This window comes from Euleptes europaea, chromosome 1, assembly GCF_029931775.1.
Source record: "Euleptes europaea isolate rEulEur1 chromosome 1, rEulEur1.hap1, whole genome shotgun sequence".
Lineage (NCBI taxonomy): Eukaryota > Metazoa > Chordata > Lepidosauria > Squamata > Sphaerodactylidae > Euleptes > Euleptes europaea.
Genome location: NC_079312.1, coordinates 36,944,450 through 36,963,029, shown reverse-complemented (window position 1 = coordinate 36,963,029; position 18,580 = coordinate 36,944,450). Strand labels below are relative to the sequence as shown.

Below are 18,580 nucleotides of genomic sequence, written 5' to 3'. Positions count from 1 at the left end.
CCATAAATCAGCTATGACTTGACGGCAGGTTACATACACACATGCACACAGTTAAGGCATGTCCATTGAAAGACAGTTGGCAATCCCATCTTTTAGGCTCAAGGGTCACTCATGTTACCTGTAATGTCAATATGACTGTTGCTAGGAAGCTTAAATGCTGCAGCCCATCAGATGGGTGAGTTATTGATGATTTTGTCTAACATATTGAAAGGCCTTGGTAGATGGGAACAATCTTTTTTGTTGATTTCTAAGAGTAGGTTGGAAAACCTTTATATAAGAAAGGAAGATGTATAACTACAGTCTTGCTCCTTTAAGACATCTCAATGACACCCTCTTTTAGTCATGATCACAGGAAAAGGATTCCATAATTAAAATTTTCACTTCCTAGCAAATGTTGGGGAATGCAATAACCAGCTGCGGTTTCTTTCAGCTAATGGAATGTCTCTACTACAAATTTAATCCAGTCTAAAGGCTGTCCCACAAAGAACACTGATTTGTCATTTTAAGGGGCTTTGATTTTTTCCCTGATAATATTATGTGGAAAAATCCCTTCATGGTCACTACTCACAATCATAAACTGCACATGAGATTCTGGAGTTTTGAGCTTCCCACCCACTAGAAATGAACAAACAGAAGTGTGAATTGCTCATTATTTTGCCACCCTATAAATACTGAATGTGTGAATCACCCTTGAAAGACAATCAGCGATTTGTCACAGAGGAGTCAAAGAATACTCACAAAATGACAGTTCCTGGGTGCCTTGGAAGATACCAGAACAGTTAAGTGGGCAGTGTGCTCTAACCTATTGCTAATGTTGGTAACAGCTACAGAGACTAAGGAGCTGCATCAGCATTCTCCGATTCTGTTTTATTTTGTTCTTGTTTCTTCTCAAATAATGGTGACATTCAGTGGGTTGCAGTGGCAGATCTGATGTCTCCTGTATGTCTGTATACTTCCAGTAACTTAAGTTCACATCCTACTCACATTGTTGTGAGATATTAGATCTTGCAAAGTTTCCCCCTTAGTGGTTACTGTTAAAACAGGAGGAAAAGCAACCTTTCTGACAGAATTCTGGCATCTTTTTCGTTCAGGTGGCATCCACTGACAATTATGGAGATATATAGCTATGTGCAAGAACCATGCTGCTGCCTAGTACCTCCAGAGTTGTGGTAAAACGTGCTGTCTAGCAAGGAAAACCAGTTTGTTGTCCATTAACATAATGTCAACATCATCTGGGGTTGTACCAATCAGTAAAATCTTCATTTTCAGCATATAGCCTGAAGGAATATGGGTTAACATTTGATGAATTTAGCAAAGGTCTGTGAAATAATTAACTACCTAGTTACTGCCTTTAGCCTCAGCCAGGCTGACTCCCAAGTGGCTATAGAAACTTACTTTTTTCCATCTTTATGAACCTGAACTGGACTTTCTCTCATTGTCATGTGCTGCACTTAATAGTTAATGTTGGGAATTAGTAAGCTTCGAGTGACCAACATTAAAAAAAAAAATCATTCTCATTCAGTTTCTGAGTTTCACATATCATTGAGTTGTGTCTACAGTATCATGAGGAGAGCAAATCTCATGGAATGGGACTCTACATCTCTCCTCCTGCAGCATCTCTTAGGATCAGGAGACCCTCACAAGAAGGAGTGAGAACTGATGTAACTTGCTCTGCCGTTCTCCACCAAGAGCTTTTCTGCTCTTGCCAGTAGAACAGTACCTTTCAATCCAATCCAATATTTGTGGGGTCAAGGGATTATAATCAAGTCTTGCCACTTGCATATTAGCTGACAGATTCCTAAGGGCCAAACTAGAAGTGGTGGTGTCATCATGGCCACTATGAGGACACCACCGACATTTTAAAGTCACTTAAAAATGGTGTGAGGGCCCGATCCTGATTTAGCCCACAGCAAGGCACTCTTATTCCCCACCCCCCCTGCAACTTTTCAATTCCTCAAACAGCCATGGAGGGGGTTGCAGCCATTTCCACATGTGGCAAGGTGCGTGGGGGAGGGGACAAGAACACTTCAGCCCACCATGCTGTGGACCCAATCAGGATTGGGCCATTGCAGCTTTTAAAAATGATTTTAAAATTTTGGCACCATTCTTGTGGCAACCAGGAGGATGTCATCATGTCTAGTTTGGCCCAAAGTTTTGGTTTAAATGAAGAAGCAAGTTTCCATCCTTTGTAGGTCCCAAGACCGGAGAGAGTATACGAAATATTCTGCCCAATTGTTTAGTAAGAAGCAAGTCTGTTCCTCCATTCCATTGTTCAGAGAAGTGGCAATTGAGTTCAGCATATAATGTCATTGGAGGTACCAACAAAAGGAGATGATAGAAACAGAATTGTTGTACTCCTTGCCTTTCAGCTTATCTCTTTTATTGGACAGAATGTTAGGTAGAGGGAAATGGAGATCCAACTATTAGATTTCCTATACATTGGCATAAAAAAGAAAAATAAACATAAGCTTATGTGGACTAGAGTCCCCTTCATCAGATCTGGTATGGTGAGTTCTTGTCCACAAAAAAGGTAAAGGTGAAGGTCCCCTGTGCAAGCACCGGGTCATTCCTGACCCAAGGGGCGACATCACATCCTGACGTTTACTAGGCAGACTTTTGTTTTACAGGGTGGTTTGCCAGTGCCTTCCCTGGTCATCTTCCCTTTACCCCCAGCAAGCTGGGTACTCTTGTCCACAAAAGCTTATGCCATATTACGTCGGTGCCCTGAAATTCCTTTTTTTGGTATTTCCATGTAACCATTTTCGTTCTTAATCAGATGGGTTGCTGAATTAATCTGAAATGCTGTGTCTTAAGAGCAAACCTGACTACACATAATTCTGCCCCATACCTACTTTACTCTTCCACAGGTGTCCTCTCACAGAAAAGAAATAAAATGTGACATTCTAGCCTCAAGAGGCTAGGGGAAGTGTTTGCTTTGACTTCAGAAATGTCAAAGTGGCTTATATCGTGCAATGGAAACCCCCTCTCAAAAACCATATTTAAAACTAAAACATAAAATAAATAAATAAAGCACCTGCTTAATAGCTAGGCTTATATAAATACTTTTGATTAAACATTTATGTGTTTATATAGTTGTCAAGTGTTGTTATATTTCCTGTCAGTGGAAAGAATTAAAAGATGTGCCTAAACTTCGCACTTTCATCTTTGGTAGCATTAGTCAAACTAAAGTCACATTGGTCAGATAAAGTCCTCATTCAGTCAGATAAAGTCCTCATTCAGAGGACTTCATCTGCAAATCGGAAATAGAATAAAGATTACCCATTTCTTACAGCTCTATATAACCTAACAGCACATAAGTCAGTTTTTGGGGTCATACATGCATTATAACTGTTTTTCTTGACACATAGATCACATGTGAAACAGCATGCGTTTACTTGTAGAATCCTTGACCATGTGTGCAGACTCATTGATTCACAACACCAAACGGCTATCATAAGCGGCATTGCACTCTTCTGAGTCCATTTACTCTAGTGGACTGAAAAGGATGTAACCCTGATTAGCATTGCACTGTTAGATTCCTGTCAATCATTGGTTTTCCAAGCTGTTAATCGACACACAGTTATATGCAATATTTTCCGTTTGAAAAATGCTTTTATCGGACCTCTACATTAATATCCTTGAAGTTGGTAGATCGGTTCTTTCATGATGCTTTGTTCAAACAAATAAATAATACATGATGCTAGATTTCTTTGATTTGAATTCCCGGCATGTAATATTGCCCTCAAAACCTGCCATGGGTAGAGGTGGGGATGCAGTATGAATTGGGGCAGTAGTGACCCTGGAGAAGGGTCTTCCCCATTATTATTTTTATTCTGTTTACCGAATTGAAAATTGCATTCCCACAGTGTTTTACAACTTGGCAGGGAAAAAGACACATGTACATCTGGAATTCCACTCATGGAACTCAAGCATCATGTGTGAATTTTGGCCTAAATTCCATAACATTATGCTGTTTCCATACACAGGTTTTTTGAGGGATTTTTTCCCCTTACATGCCATCCAACCTTTCTATAGGCCTGCAAAATATTTTACGCATTCTATTGTGTTTTGTCTTGTTGAATACCAAAAGTGAAACTCCCTCCACCAACAGCTGTACAATAAGATGACCTTTAAGGTTTCTATAGCACTGAGTAATAAAAGCTCTAAGGGAAAAATGTGTGTATTTTAAATGCAACTGTGTTGTTGTCAAAGTCTTCTGGATCAAACTATTTTGTAATGGATTTTGCTGTTATGGTAAGGTGCTATAGTTAGGTAGAAATTGTTTTCTGTGTCTAGATTGATAGATTGGTCTTGTAAACATTTTTGTGTTAAATGCAAGGTACATTGAGTATTTGCAGTGTAACCAATAATAGATTTGGCTCATAAACTTTAGGTATGTTATCATATAGACAATGCATATTGGAAGCATATATGTTAAAGGCAATACCTGTTGGAAACATATAATATAACCATCCATGACCTATTATAGCACTAGAACTTTGTAACTGATTGTCCTGCCACTAAGCTTGCATTCTAGGATAGGAGTCTGCAAACTTCCATAATTATGCAGTCAATTATTTCTAAATTCCAATCAAGTGATCAGAAAGAGCCAACATAAGAAAGGCTATTTGCATATTGTTAAATATACAGATTGATGTTATTGATAATTGAAAAGTTGACAATCAGTAGGGTTGCCAACCTCTAGGTGGTACCTGGAGATCTCCTGCTATTACAGCTGATCTCCAGGCAATAGATATCAGGTCCCCTGGAGAAAATGGCTGCTTTGGAGGATGGACTCTATGGCATTGTACTCTGCTGAGGTCCTTCCTCTCCCCAAACCCTGGCCTTCCCAGGCTCCTCACCCAAAATCTCCAGGTATTTCCAAACCTGGAGCTGGCAACCCTACTAATCAGGCACAAAGTTTCTGCTACCTAGGTCCTGGTTGTTGTCTTATGAGTCCTTTATTAGAAAGTGGCACACACGAGGTCTCACAACAAATTGTAAATATATACAGGAGCAGCTGTATGATGGTTTTAATGAACTGGTATAAATCTGCACATGGTTTGCACTTGGATTACTGGAAACTATTCACCTCTACAATTTCCCTTTCTGAAAAGCATCTCTAAGAAGCTCTTTAGTCCCTTAAAGATCTTTGTCTCCAATATACCTTAAAGAGTTCATTTTCTTGATCCCTAGACTGCAGACCCCAGTTCTAGAATCTGCATTTTTTAATTTAAATAGCACTTTGTGAAGCTGGTAGACCATCATTGTGACAGACACCATAGATTAAACTAGTGTAGAAGAAAGGCCCAAGCTACATCAGCTGAGCCCATGGAAATATCTTTTGAAAACCAATGGAGAGAAGAGCTGGGGAGTGGCCACTGATCTTTCTAAAGTGGGACTAGCCAGTTCTGAATCTGAAACATATATCTGTTAGTAATAATAATCCTTGGCATTTAGAACATAAGAACATAAGAAAGGCCCTGCTGGATCAGACCAAGGTCCATCAAGTCCAGCAGTCTGTTCACACAGTGTCCAACCACGTGCCTCTAGGAAGCCCACAAACAAGACAACTGCAGCAGTAATATCTATGTTCCACAGCACCTTAATATAAGAGCCATGCTCCTCTGATCCTGGAGAGAACAGGCATGCATCATGACTACTCTACATTTTTACTAGTAGCCATGAATACCCCTCTCCTCCAGGAACAAGTCCAGTCCCCCATTTAAGCCTTCCAAGTTGGCAGCCATCACCACATCCTGGGTCAGGGAGTTCCACAATTTAACTATGTGTTGTGTGAAAAAATACTTCCTTTTATTTGTTTTGAATCTCTCACCCTCCAGCTTTAGCAGATGACCCCGTGTTCTAGTATTATGGGAGAGGGAGAAAAGCTTCTCCCTGTCCACTCTCTCCAAACCATGCATAATTTTATAGACCTCTATCATGTCTCCCCTCAGCCGCCTTCTTTCCAAGCTAAACAGCCCTAAGCGTCTTAACCGCTTCCCATAGGACAGTTGCTCTAGTCCCCTAATCATTTTGGTTGCTCTTTTCTGCACCGTCTCAAGCTCTGTAATATCCTTTTTCAGGTGTGATGACCAGAACTGTACACAGTATTCCAAGTGTGGTCTCACCATAGATTTGTACAAGGGCAGTATGATATCAGCAGTTTTATTCTCTATTCCTCGTCTAATTATAGCCAGCATGGAATTTGCTGCAATTTAGATAGCAATTTTGACTGCCTCCATTTTCCATGCCATAGCCCCCATCAGGGCCCACCTGCACTTGCTATTTACCAAGGAAGATCTGTGCATGAATCATCTAGTGTATCGTCTGGTTTTACCCTCAGACTTGGGTCAGTTAACACATTACAAAAGGACATATTTGTGACAATTTCTTGCCATTTTAGAAATGCAACCTTTCGTACTTATGGTTTATTGAGACATGAAAAAATGGCATGACACCTTTCTGGCTTGTCTAATACCTGGAACATATCTTGGTCCCATTGCTGGCTAGAGGAAGCTCTCTGTGCTTAATGTGTGTGTGTGTTGGTGGTGGGGAAATTGTACACCAAGGTCGCTCAGAAATGTACCAGGAGAAACTGGATTTGGCGACTTGTACGAATTACAGGTTTCCATAATTTCATATCATTCTCAATTTTAACTACCGGTAAATTGGATAATCTGTTCTTCAGTTTTTGCACTTGTATTTTGCAAAATTAGCTGTGTGTCACTTCACACTCATTTTATTCTTTTCCTCTGAAATTGCAGTAGACATTGCATGTGTTTTTCAATCACAAGGGCTAGAAAGTTGCTTTTTTAGAAGTGAAAGGCGATATTCTCAAGAATTGTTCTATGCATTTTCTGTTCTGGGGAGGGTGGGAGATCATGGCACATCCTCTATTTACAGTACATGAAGCTACTGGCTACAGCCCACCAGTTCTTTGTGGACACTCTAAGTAGATACAGAGCTTGCTGGTCTACAAAGATTTGGGTTTGGAACCGATCCTACCTCTTAAGTGAATGGGAAAGCTGCCTTAGGTATGGGCTCCCTGTCCATAGCGGACATCTGGTTTTGAGTAGGAAACATTGCTTTATTAAGGTACCGTTTACAGATTTATTATTGTCTATTTTTCTATTATGTAGGGCATGTAAAAAATCACAGAAAGTTCAAGAGGAAAAGCGGGACAAGACAGCGGCCCCCAACTAGCATATTATCTGATGTAGAAGTGTTGAAACATAGTATAGCCTTACAGCAGTTTCCTGCATCCAGCAACAACAGGACTGGTAACACAAGGGGGGAAAATGGTCACCGAAGAACCAAGCGATTCCTCTCCTATCCCCGATTTGTGGAGGTTATGGTTGTGGCAGACAGCCGAATGGTTGCTTACCATGGAGCAAATCTACAACACTACATTTTGACGTTGATGTCAATAGTGAGTATTAAAATCAGAACTGACAAGGGAAAAGATCTCCCTACCTTGTCTGAAAATTGTTTCATTAGTACACGGGGATATCCCCGTGTATTACATCTAATCAAGTATAAGCGACATACTTCAAAAGATCAAATACTAAATTGTGGACGTGCAAATAAAAAAGAAAAACATACTTCCAATCCATGCAGTTGAATACTTACTGTACAGGTGTGGGAGATCTCCTGACACCTTCAGGCTTATTTAAAAGTTATGGGGGGCATGAATGGCTGTGCCTTAGTGGGGAAGGGGAGGATTAACCATTTTCCCCATGCCATTTCCCAACTCAAAATTCTTTTCCTCCATTGTTATTTGCCCCACTGGGGACAGTGCATTGGTACTTGTATTCTCTGCCTCCTTCCCCCCAATTGGGGCAGAGAATTCCTGATCAAATTCAGTCCCCCTTTTCACTTCTTTTAAAGAAAATGAGAAATATCCAGAGATATATCTCATCCAGTTTGCACCCTCAGTATCTGCTCCCCCTCCCTTCATGGTTTCAGAAATAAACTTTACGTCATATTACACTTTAATGATATATTAAGAAAAAGCTCAGAATATATAGCAGCATTCAAAGATCTTTGTTTATTAACAAAGACCTTTGAACATTTCTATACATTTGGGGGCTTTTTCTTTTCTTTCAAACTCAATGGCGGCTTATAAAGTCATTCCTTTCCTTGCTGTAAATCACTTCCAACCTTAGATTCACTCTTTGGTTATGAAGTGCAGTGAGTACAGTTGCATGTGTGTTATATACTGTCAAGTTGCTTCCAACTTAAGAACATAAGAAAAGCCATGCTGGATCAGACCCAAGATCGATCAGGTCCAGCAGTCTGTCCACACAGTGGCCAACCAGGTGCCTCTAAGAAGCCCACAAACAAAACGACTGCAGCAGGATTATCCTGCCTGTGTTTCCATCATCTAATATCATAGGCATGCTCCTCTGATACTGTAGAGAATAGGTATGCATCATGACTACTATTTATGGCAATTTATGGCAATCCTGTGAATTAACGACCTCCAAGATGTCCTATCATTAACAGTGTTGCTCTGGTCTTGCAAACTGAAGCTATGGCTTCCTTTATTGAGTCAATCCATCTCATGTTGGGTCTTTCTCTTTTCCTACTGCCTTCAACTTTACCTATCATTATTGTTTTTTTCCAGTGAATCTTGTTGTCATGATGGGACCAAAATACAATAACCTCAGTAGTCATTTTAACTTCTAAGGAGAATTCAGGATTTATTTTTTCTAGAACCCACTTATTTGTCTTTTTGGCGGTCCATGGTATCTGTAAAACTCTTCTCCAAAACCACACTTGTCACCTACTTAATTGCAGTGGGTTTCTGTGCTTTATGGAAAGGAACTGAGAATGCATAGTCCACTTCCAAACCAGTAGCTCTGAGTAGCGATCGAAGCGAGAGGTCCCCATATCTTTGCCATAGGGGAATGCATCCTGCCATTCTCCTGAGCAAAGCTTGAAGCCTTCCTCTAGCCTAATGAGCCTTCCTTCGACTTAAGTGGCTCTTCCTCTAAAGTGGGGGAGCCACTTCAGTTGGAGGAAGGTTCCCTGTGTAGGATATATGCCAGCATCTCTTCCTCATATGGATGTGGAGAAGTACTGTCATTGTACTGACACTGGCCTATAGTTTTTCTTTTACTCTGGTTATGTCTATTATTGAAAGCAGCAAAAGTAAACCATTTCAGTTTTTGTTGTCTGCTATATAACCCATTTCTTCATAACTTGAATAAACCCCCAAATCATTTTGTCCCTTAAAGTTGTTATGACTTCACTTGGCCTCTTTTGGCCCCCCGGGTTTGGACTTTACTGATTCTTAAAGAACAAAATTTTTATTTGCTGTGGGCCGTAACATTTTACACTTGAATAATTAAACAGTGATGATAATTGTTTACTTTCTTGTGTACTGCAAACATTAACTTTCCATAATTTATCTTTCATGCAGGTAGCTTCGATATATAAAGACCCAAGCATTGGAAATTTAATTAATATTGTTATTGTGAAATTAGTCGTCATACATAATGAGCAGGTAATTACTATGGGGGATGTTTTTTTTCTCTCTACTTGACATAACCCAGTGAGTGCAACACAATCGTTTTGTTGTTGTTATATCTGTAACCAGGCACTGTACAATTGGGTGGGGGGGAGCCTAAACCATAAAAGATGGAGTATGGGAAGGATAGAAAGTATTAATTCTCTTTGCATGCATGTTTTTACCAGGATGGACCTTCCATATCTTACAATGCCCAGACAACGTTAAAAAACTTCTGTCAATGGCAGCAAACGCAGAACCACCCGAATGAGCACCACCCAGCTAAACATGACACTGCTGTATTGGTGACAAGGTATGCCTTGGAAGTTTTTGCTTCTTTAAATTAGCTGTGTGATGGCCGTGTAAGATACCATGATTGAATGGCAAAGTTTGTTATAGTCAGACAGAATTTAATTCTTGCGGCATGACAAAAGAAATTAACAGTGCCATCCTAGCCAAGAGTTAGCCCTGCTAAGACCATTGAAGTCAGTGGGCTTAGAAGAGTGCAACTGCTTAAAATGGCATTGTAATTTCGTTATCTTGGTTCCTTGGTTTTCAGAAGAGTCCCAGTGGGGAGGGGGGCACCAAGGAACAATAGTTTTCCCAAAAGAATGGGTACTGCCTTGCTGCCCAGTCCCTGTTTTGCCACATGCTCATAGCTTGAGGACCACTTGAGCTTTCCACTGGATCCTCCATTCACGCTCCCCCTGGTTGGGTCAGCTGGTACTGGTTTTGTGATGTGTGAAAGTTCCTTATTAAACATCGCTAAGCAATAAGGAAGACGTTTCCCACTACAACATTTTCAAGAAAAGGGGAGGTTTGTGGGGAAGGATTTAAAGCAGCGCACGGAAGTGGCTTTATGGATACACAAGCATTTGTATGGCAGCTGTGGATATGGGCGGCGATCCAACACATACACACCCTTTTTTCATTTTTACTCTGATGGGCTCCCCACTGCAAACTGTGTTTTCGACCTGGAACATTTTAACAGTTCAATTTATCAGTTTGAAAGGGAGCTGCTGGAGTAGAAATAAAAGAAGGCTGGGGTTGCACGTGTAAGTTCTAGCGCATGCCACTGGGACCTGTTCAGAATCATGGATGTAGATTAAAACCCAGAAGATTGTGGTAAATAATTGGCCCTGTGTGCAATACCCACAGCCCATACTGATGACTTAAGACAGCAAAACACCAGCTGTTTTTAGTGGGAAGAGTATGAGGCCTCTGATCTGTTTGTTTAGTGACCTTACCAGCATTATGTGATGCCTACCGAGGATGTTATCACCTACCACCATAGGTTCCAGTCTGGCCAGATGCCGTGTGGATGAGAGGCGTCGCCAGCTACCTCTAGGGCATAACACAGTTTTTACTCCAGAGCGTATTTAAAAAGCTATTGGGGAGAACCAATTGATTGCTTCTTTGTTTCCGTTATATGTTTTAGATCAGGGGTGTCAAACATATGGCCCGTGGGCTGGATCCGTGGGCTTGAGAGCTCTTATCCGGCTCACGAGCCAGCCAAAGCAGCCCACCCGCCCAGTGCCGATCTGGGCTGGTGAGGCATGGCCCAGCCCGGCCTGACCAAGTGGCATTTATGTCACATCCAGCCCTCGTAACAAATGAGCTCAACGCCCCTCTTTTAGAAAGTCAGTGGTGAAGAGCAACACACAGTGGTTAACTAAAATCATGCCGGGTATTTAAGGTCTGTTTCAGAATTTCAGGGATATGACAGCTCGTGCCTCAAGAGGGCATAATAATGCTCGAGAATGTGGATGTGGTAGCTGTAGCAAAACAAATGTGAAATTATTAGGCCTTTGGTAACAGATCTTTGAAAATGCTAGTTAGATTTTAAGAGTAAAATCTGTTTTTGCCATCCTTGAGCAATTGGAGTTGGGCAGGATATATGTTGAAATACATTTTTAGAAAAATTTCAGACGGGGAGCCCAACGTAGTATAATTAAATGGTGTGTATTGATTATTGTGTGTTTAAATGGTAACTTGTATGGAAATTAAAAGCATCAAGTCTGTTTTGCTTTCAGACAGGATATTTGTAGAGCTCAAGACAAATGTGATACTTTAGGTAAGCCTAATCTCCTTTTTCTTACTCTTTAAGGTGATAATGTTACATGTTCTCGACAGCATATTGCCTTCCTGTATTTAAATAGCAAATTCTTCCTTTTGTTCTGCTTTTGATTTCCCAGGTCTGGCCGAACTGGGTACAGTCTGTGATCCATACCGGAGCTGTTCAATCAGTGAAGACAGTGGCCTAAGTACAGCTTTTACGATTGCACATGAACTTGGCCATGTGTATGTTCTGTAAAAATACAGATTTATTTTTAAAACAATGTTTTGCAAAACCGGTCTAACGACAGTTTGTTTGGTATGAAATTGCATGTTAAACAACACAAATTCCTGCATGTTAAAAAAAAAAAGATGGGCAAAATGTATTGGTTTTTAAGTAGAATTTCACAACTGCTTGTTCAGCAATGATAGTCGTGGTGTCAGCTTTAGGTACTCTAGTGGAAAATGCTTTCATTGGGGAAGAGTGAAGGCTGACATTTTCAATTTTGTGTGAACGTTACTTCCCAGCTTCCTTTCTACTACTGAGTACATGCAGCCAGGTGGAAAGCCAACTGCCTATTAATATCCAGCAGAGACATGAGATCAGTTGTCTGGGGAGGGGCTGTGGCTCAGTGGCAGAGCATCTGCTTGGCATGCAGAAGGTCTCAGGTTCTATCCCTGGCATCTCCAGTTAAAGGGACTAGACAAGTAGGTGATGTGAAAGACTTCTGCCTGAGACCCTGGAGAGCCACTGCCGGTCTGAGTAGACAATACTGACTTTGATGGACCAAGGGTCTGATTCAGTATAAGGCAGCTTCATGTGTTCATATGTCTGTAGATACTTAACAAAATACAACAAAACAGGTATTTGATATATTAGCTTTTTTGAGATTGCCTGTTTGCATCATGTGCTACGAATGAAGAAGAAAAGTTGGTTTTTATATGCCGACTTTCTCTACCTTTTTAAAGGAGAATCAAACCTGCTTACAATCTCTTTCTCTTCCTCTCCCCACAACAGACACCTTGTGAGGTAGGTGGGGCTGAGAGAGCTCTAAGAGAACTGTGACTAGCCCAAGGTCTCCCAGCTGGCTTCATGTGTAGGAGTGGGGGAACCAACCTGGTTCATGTGATTAGAGTCCGCCACAGGAAACGCAAAGAAGAGCCAGGGACAGGAAACGCAAGGAAGTGAGGAACAAGCCAGGGTCAGAGCTGTGGAGGAATCTCCTCCAACCGGTGAATGACCTCACAGTAACATACTGCTGCTCTTCTCCATGTGCATGTGAAGAGTGGTATGACTTGTTCTCAATCAGTGCAGATTAGCAACAGGTCCTTCCAAAAGAGCCCTGACCTGGATGGCCCAGGCTAGCCTGATCTCGTCAGATCTCAGAAGCTAAGCAGGGTCAGCCCTGGTTAGTATTTGGATGGTAGACCACCAAGGAATACCAGGGTTGCTGTGCAGAGGAAGGCACTGGCAAACCACCTCTGTAAAGTGCCATGAAAACCCCCAAAAGGGGTCGCCATAAGTCGGCTGCAACTTGATGGCACTTTACACACACACACACACACACCTTCCAAAAGTCAAGGAAGAAATGGAGGTTCTATAGGAACTCATGACCCAGAAGTAGGAAATTGCTCTTCTGTTGCTCTGGGGTTGCCTTCTTGATAGTCTGAATGCAGTAAGAGAACCTGTGGGATCTACATGTGCAAGAGCTATAGGAGAAGACAGTGGAAAAGGTAGGCTAGTAAGAGACACCTCTTTCCCTTATCTTGCCTGTCTTTTCTCTACAGACATGGAGCAAGGGAAGATGTAGAAGTTCATACACTGAGGACATCTGCCCAGCACACATACACAGAACATGGAGGGGAGAAAGGGATGTATAAATGAGGGAGGATATTTGGTTGGGAGCTGTGGGGAGAGGGGTGGTTGCCAAATCCCCTCCCTAGGGTTGCCAGGTCCCTCTTTGCCACTGGCGGGAGGTTTTTTTGGGGGAGCCTGAGGAGGGCTTGATTTGGGGAGGGGAGGGACTTCAATGCCACAGAGTCCAATTGACAAAGCAGCCATTTTCTCCAGGTGAATTGATCTCTGTTGGCTGGAGATCAGTTGTAATAGCAGGAGATCTCCAGCTAGTACCTTGAAGTTGGCAAGCCTACCCCTCTCCCCCCCCCCCCCGACCATGCTTGAATTTCCAGTTCTTAGTTCGGTAAAACAGCAGGGAGAAAAAAAAACTCTTTTGTCTTCCTCTGAAATTAGTGAGGTATAATGTTCTTGATTCGAACAGCTCACTTGTAGTCCTAATTCTTTTATTTTTAAACAAATGCTTTTAGATTATTTCCCCTCCTTTCATTTGACTTCTTAATATCAATGCCTAGGAATTAGGTCTTGCCTGTGGTTAACAAAGCTTTCCTCAATTCATTGGAAGGGACTTCAGGGGTTCCAAACAGGAAGCTCCTTTTTTCTGTTCTTTTTTGCAGGAGGGCAGAGTTGGTTCACTAGAGACGAGCTTAGTGGAAATGTAAACTCATCAGCCTTCAAATTTAAGATCACATCAGGTCATTTCCTCTCTTCCACTTCAACTAGCACAGCGGCTTAAGCTGTTCTGTCTGTGTGGTGTGTTTGCAGCATTCTTCAATATATCATGTGCTGCACACTTCATATTAGGGGGACGGTTGTATTGATATTGATGCTTAATGGCATTTTTGTAGATGGGCCACGTTAAAAAGAGCCAAATCTATCCCTGGAGTCACCTTTATTCCTAGAGTCTAACACTGTAATAGAATGACACCAGGACTAATGTTGCACATGGATGAATGAAGCTAAAAAGTTCAGCTTCATTAGAAAACCTAGTCAGAAGACTTTAACACCTGGGGGCTTTCTGCATATGAGGATTTGCAATCGCTGATTAGTAGCAAATCTCAAATACAGCTGCTTTAACTACTTCCGACTGGTGTTATTGTTTTTGGGAGACCTATATGATGCACCGGAGTCAATTGCAGGTGTAGTTTCCTGGTATATCAGTACAGTTGTGTACAGGAAAGATTTTTAATTGAGGGCAGCATTTAAAGTGTACCATAGGCTGAACTAGGTGCTGTCTTCCCCCATCATAGTTTGTTATTGTTTTTAGCACCTTTGGAAATCTTGGCTTAATCTTTGATTTCAATGTTGTGACTGCAGAGGCTTTCCATTTAATTATCTTCATGCCTAATTTTATATCTGGAAAAAGAGGTTTCTCAGGTCTGCCTTATGAATTGATACTTAGTCCAACTGTTGTAAACCCACTTATGGCATCCATGTGGAATGAGGCCCTTTGTAGCTTCCATTGTTTAGAGTAGCAGCCTGAGGCTAATAAAGCACAATTAGGATGAAAGTGGTTTCATTATAACAACACACAATTGGTAGCGGACATTAAACAAGTGAAGAGTCCATTGTGTTAGCCTGATAAAATCCTTCTTTACATTAATAGGCAATTACATGTAACTGATAAAGCGATACCTATAGCAGTTGTAACTCAGAGGGTTTTTAACATGTTGCATGGCATATTTATTTACTAACTTATCTAAAAATGTGCATCTTTCCTCTGTACTCAAAGTAGCTTTCATAAAAGTATCATAACATACAATCATGAAATATAAATAGGTGTAAGAACCAGTCAAAGCTCCTGCCTACACTTTAGAAAAGCCTATAGCAGTTACCTATATACCCATAACAGTTGTAACTCAGAGGGTTTTTTACATGTTGCATGGTATATCTATTTACTAACTTATCTAAAAATGTGCATCTCTCCTCTATACTCAAAGTAGCTTTCATAAAATACAATCATGAAATATAAATAGGTAAGAATCAGTCAAAGCTCCTGCCTACACTTTAGAATAGCAACATGTAGAAACACAGATTGACAGCCCCAAAGCAGCATATGTTGCCAGACAATCCACAGCCAAAGAGCTTAGCCAAAAAAAGATTTGTTGGAATAATACAGCCTTATATAGTTTCTGAGGAGCCCCATGGCGCAGAGTGGTAAGCCGCAGTACTGCAGTCAAAAGCTCCACTCACGACTTGAGTTCAATCCCGACGGAAGTTGGTTTCAGGTAGCCGGCTCAAGGTTGACTCAACCTTGCATCCTTCCGAGGTCGGTGAAATAAGTACCCAGCTTGCTGGGGGTAAAGGGAAGATGACTGGGGAAGGCACTGGCAAACCAAAAAAGTCTGCCTTGGAAACGTTGGGATGTGACCCGGTGCTTGCACAGGGGACCTTTACCTTTATATAGTTTCTAGAACTTAACCAGAGAAAGTGCACTTTGTGTGTCCTCTGGGTCATTATTCCACAAAATGGGTGGTAAAACAGAAAAGGCCAAAGATGTAACATAAGCCATAAACTTGAGTTCCTGGAGTGATCTGTTGGTGATTAGATAGATAGATAGATAGATAGATAGATAGATAGATAGATAGAGTCTTTCAAGTATATGGGTCTCAGGTCATGAAATACTATTTTCAGAAGGGAAACCACCAGCTGTAATAGACAATAAAATTATACGATGCACGTACATACAAAAGCTTGGACCCTAATGTCCCTTTCTTCTTGCAGGCAGGGTGCTTTTCAACAATCCCCCCTTCTCACTGCAGCCTTCCATTTGGACCCTCTTCCATGATGTTCCAGTGTGTCAAGTTGACCCACGGGGCCACAATTGGGAGGGGAGGGTCATAGAAGACTGCAATGAGGGGGGAAGTCATTGTTTGTCCAGTGTTACTCCTTTTGCATTACTTAAGATCCAAGCCAAAGAGTAAGTCACATAAATGCCCCCTCTAAGTGGATTGTACAACACACAGATTATAATAATAAGAAAAGTTGTGTGTAAATGCAGTATGGATGTTTGTCATTTCAGGATATGGCACAAAGAGAACTTTTATAAATCCTGCTGCTATATGCATGGGCTTCTGAGGCTACATTATTTGTTGCCTTTGGAGGAGTGAAAACTCTTGCTTTGGGGCAAGACAGGTGACCCCTCTGGGTCTTGATTTTGGAAAGCCCTAGGACAAAGCATGTTAATGCCAAGATACTGCAAACCTTTTCAGCCAAATTCACATTCTGGCATAGAGACACTTGTCTACACTATGGGTTGGATCCAACCACTTTTTCTGCTGGTGATAAAAGAAGAGAAAGGTCCCCTTTGACTGTTCCAAAATGCTGCACTGGGGATCATAGGATCTGCATGGATGAAAGTCATGTGGGATGAGGGCTGTAGTAAGGAAGGGAATTGGGCGACATTAGATGAAAATGCTGGCTGTATCTAACCCAATAGTAAAGTATTCTCACCATATCTCAGAATCCATTGGTCCTAAATGCATGGGTATGGAGAGGTTTTTGCCACCTACTTTATTCCCTTTGGCATAGTAAACACTTGGGGCATGAGTCAGTCAAAATGAAGTCCTATTGGAGGGGAAAAATAGGGGATTAAATTACTGATTGTAACTCTCTTCTACTGAAATCTATTCATTTTGAAACACTATAAGCACTGTTGTACATTTATTTCTTTAAAATCAGTACTAACATGTTGGCCAATATTGTCTTTCATTAGCTTTAACATGCCTCATGATGACAACAATAAATGCAAAGAAGATGGAGGGAAGAACCAACAGCATGTTATGGCTCCCACCCTGAACTATAACACTAACCCTTGGATGTGGTCAAAATGTAGCCGGAAATACATCACTGAATTTCTAGAGTAAGTAAGGCCTTAACCATTATTTGATGAATGTGTGAGTATAGTCATGCATAGAAGAGAGAGATTGGGAAACACAAACAATGTGTGTGAACTCCTGTGCATACTGTTTGAGTTCACTCCCATGTTGGTTCCACATCACTGTGGCAGAATAGCGCTGTGGTGGATGGGCAGGAGGAATAGGGCTTGTAGTTATGGAGTCAGTAGTGACTGGAGTGTTGGGGCTTGCGTGAATGAGAGGGGTTTAGGGAGAGTGAATAATTATTTTCCCTTGTCTAGAGGAAGCCATTCTGATGTTCTCTGGTGACCACCCTTAGAAGGTACTCTGTTCACCTCCACAAAAATAAGAGACTGAAAAAATTCTGTTTAACTAAATTAAAGGGCAGTTCTCACAAGCTAGCTGGAAGAACAGAATATTTTATAACACACCAACTTCACGATGTAGTTATGGCCATTCAATAGAGTAGCCTTTTTTTCAAATGACCTTTGTGAGAGTTGGCAGCATATCCTGCTGGATATTACTATTCATTGTGATCACTCTTTTGACTAGGCATTAAAAAGCTTTTTAGAATGATCCTAATCTGCTTTTGCAAATGCAGCAATGGAGTTGCCTGTAATGTTTTTCCATTCTAGCACTGGTTATGGGGAGTGCTTGCTTGACGAACCTTCGTCGAGAATGTACACTTTGCCTCAGCAACTTCCAGGATACATTTATGATGTCAATAAGCAATGCGAGTTAATTTTTGGGCCTGGAGCTAAGGTTTGCCCATATATGGTAAGTGCATTTCCACTTCTTTTGCCTGATCTTGTCAGACATCAGACGCTAAGCAGGGTTGACCCTGTCAAGTATTTAGATGGGAGGCCTCCAAGGAATACCAGGGTTGTAATGTGGAGCCAGGCAATGGCAAACTACCTCTGAATATCTCTTGCCTTGAGAACCGCCCCCCCTCCCCTAGTCACCCATCTGTTGTGGGGTGGGGAAAGGAAGGTGATTGTAAGCCGGTTTGATTCTTTGTTAAGTGGTAGAGAAAGCTGGCATATAAAGAACCAACTCTCTCTTACTTTTGTCTGTTCTGAACCTATTTGCTAATAATTGCATTGGGTGCCCCTGAGTTCTAGTACTAGCCACTTTCTCCACCCCATTCATATTTTTATAATCCTCTTATCATGCCTTCCCTTAGCTATCTTTTCTGTAGACTGAAAAGCTCCAGACTTTCCTCATAGCAAAGGTGCTCTGTAGTGGTGGAAAGTGCTGTCAAGTCACAGCCGACTTATGGCGACCCTGTAGGGTTTTTGG

General features: G+C 41.4%; 1 protein-coding gene across 2 annotated transcripts in view; it reads left to right on the top strand.

The window, feature by feature from the left end:
• The window catches only part of ADAMTS9 (ADAM metallopeptidase with thrombospondin type 1 motif 9), a 171,528-nt gene that overhangs the window by 22,899 nt on the left and 130,049 nt on the right, over positions 1-18,580 (top strand). For both annotated transcript variants that reach the window (XM_056860504.1, XM_056860496.1), the window contains exons 4-10: positions 7,143-7,432; positions 9,428-9,511; positions 9,703-9,827; positions 11,548-11,588; positions 11,710-11,815; positions 17,140-17,286; positions 17,917-18,058. In XM_056860504.1, the coding sequence (XP_056716482.1) occupies positions 7,143-7,432; positions 9,428-9,511; positions 9,703-9,827; positions 11,548-11,588; positions 11,710-11,815; positions 17,140-17,286; positions 17,917-18,058 (935 nt within the window). The remainder of the gene's footprint in view (positions 1-7,142; positions 7,433-9,427; positions 9,512-9,702; positions 9,828-11,547; positions 11,589-11,709; positions 11,816-17,139; positions 17,287-17,916; positions 18,059-18,580) is intronic.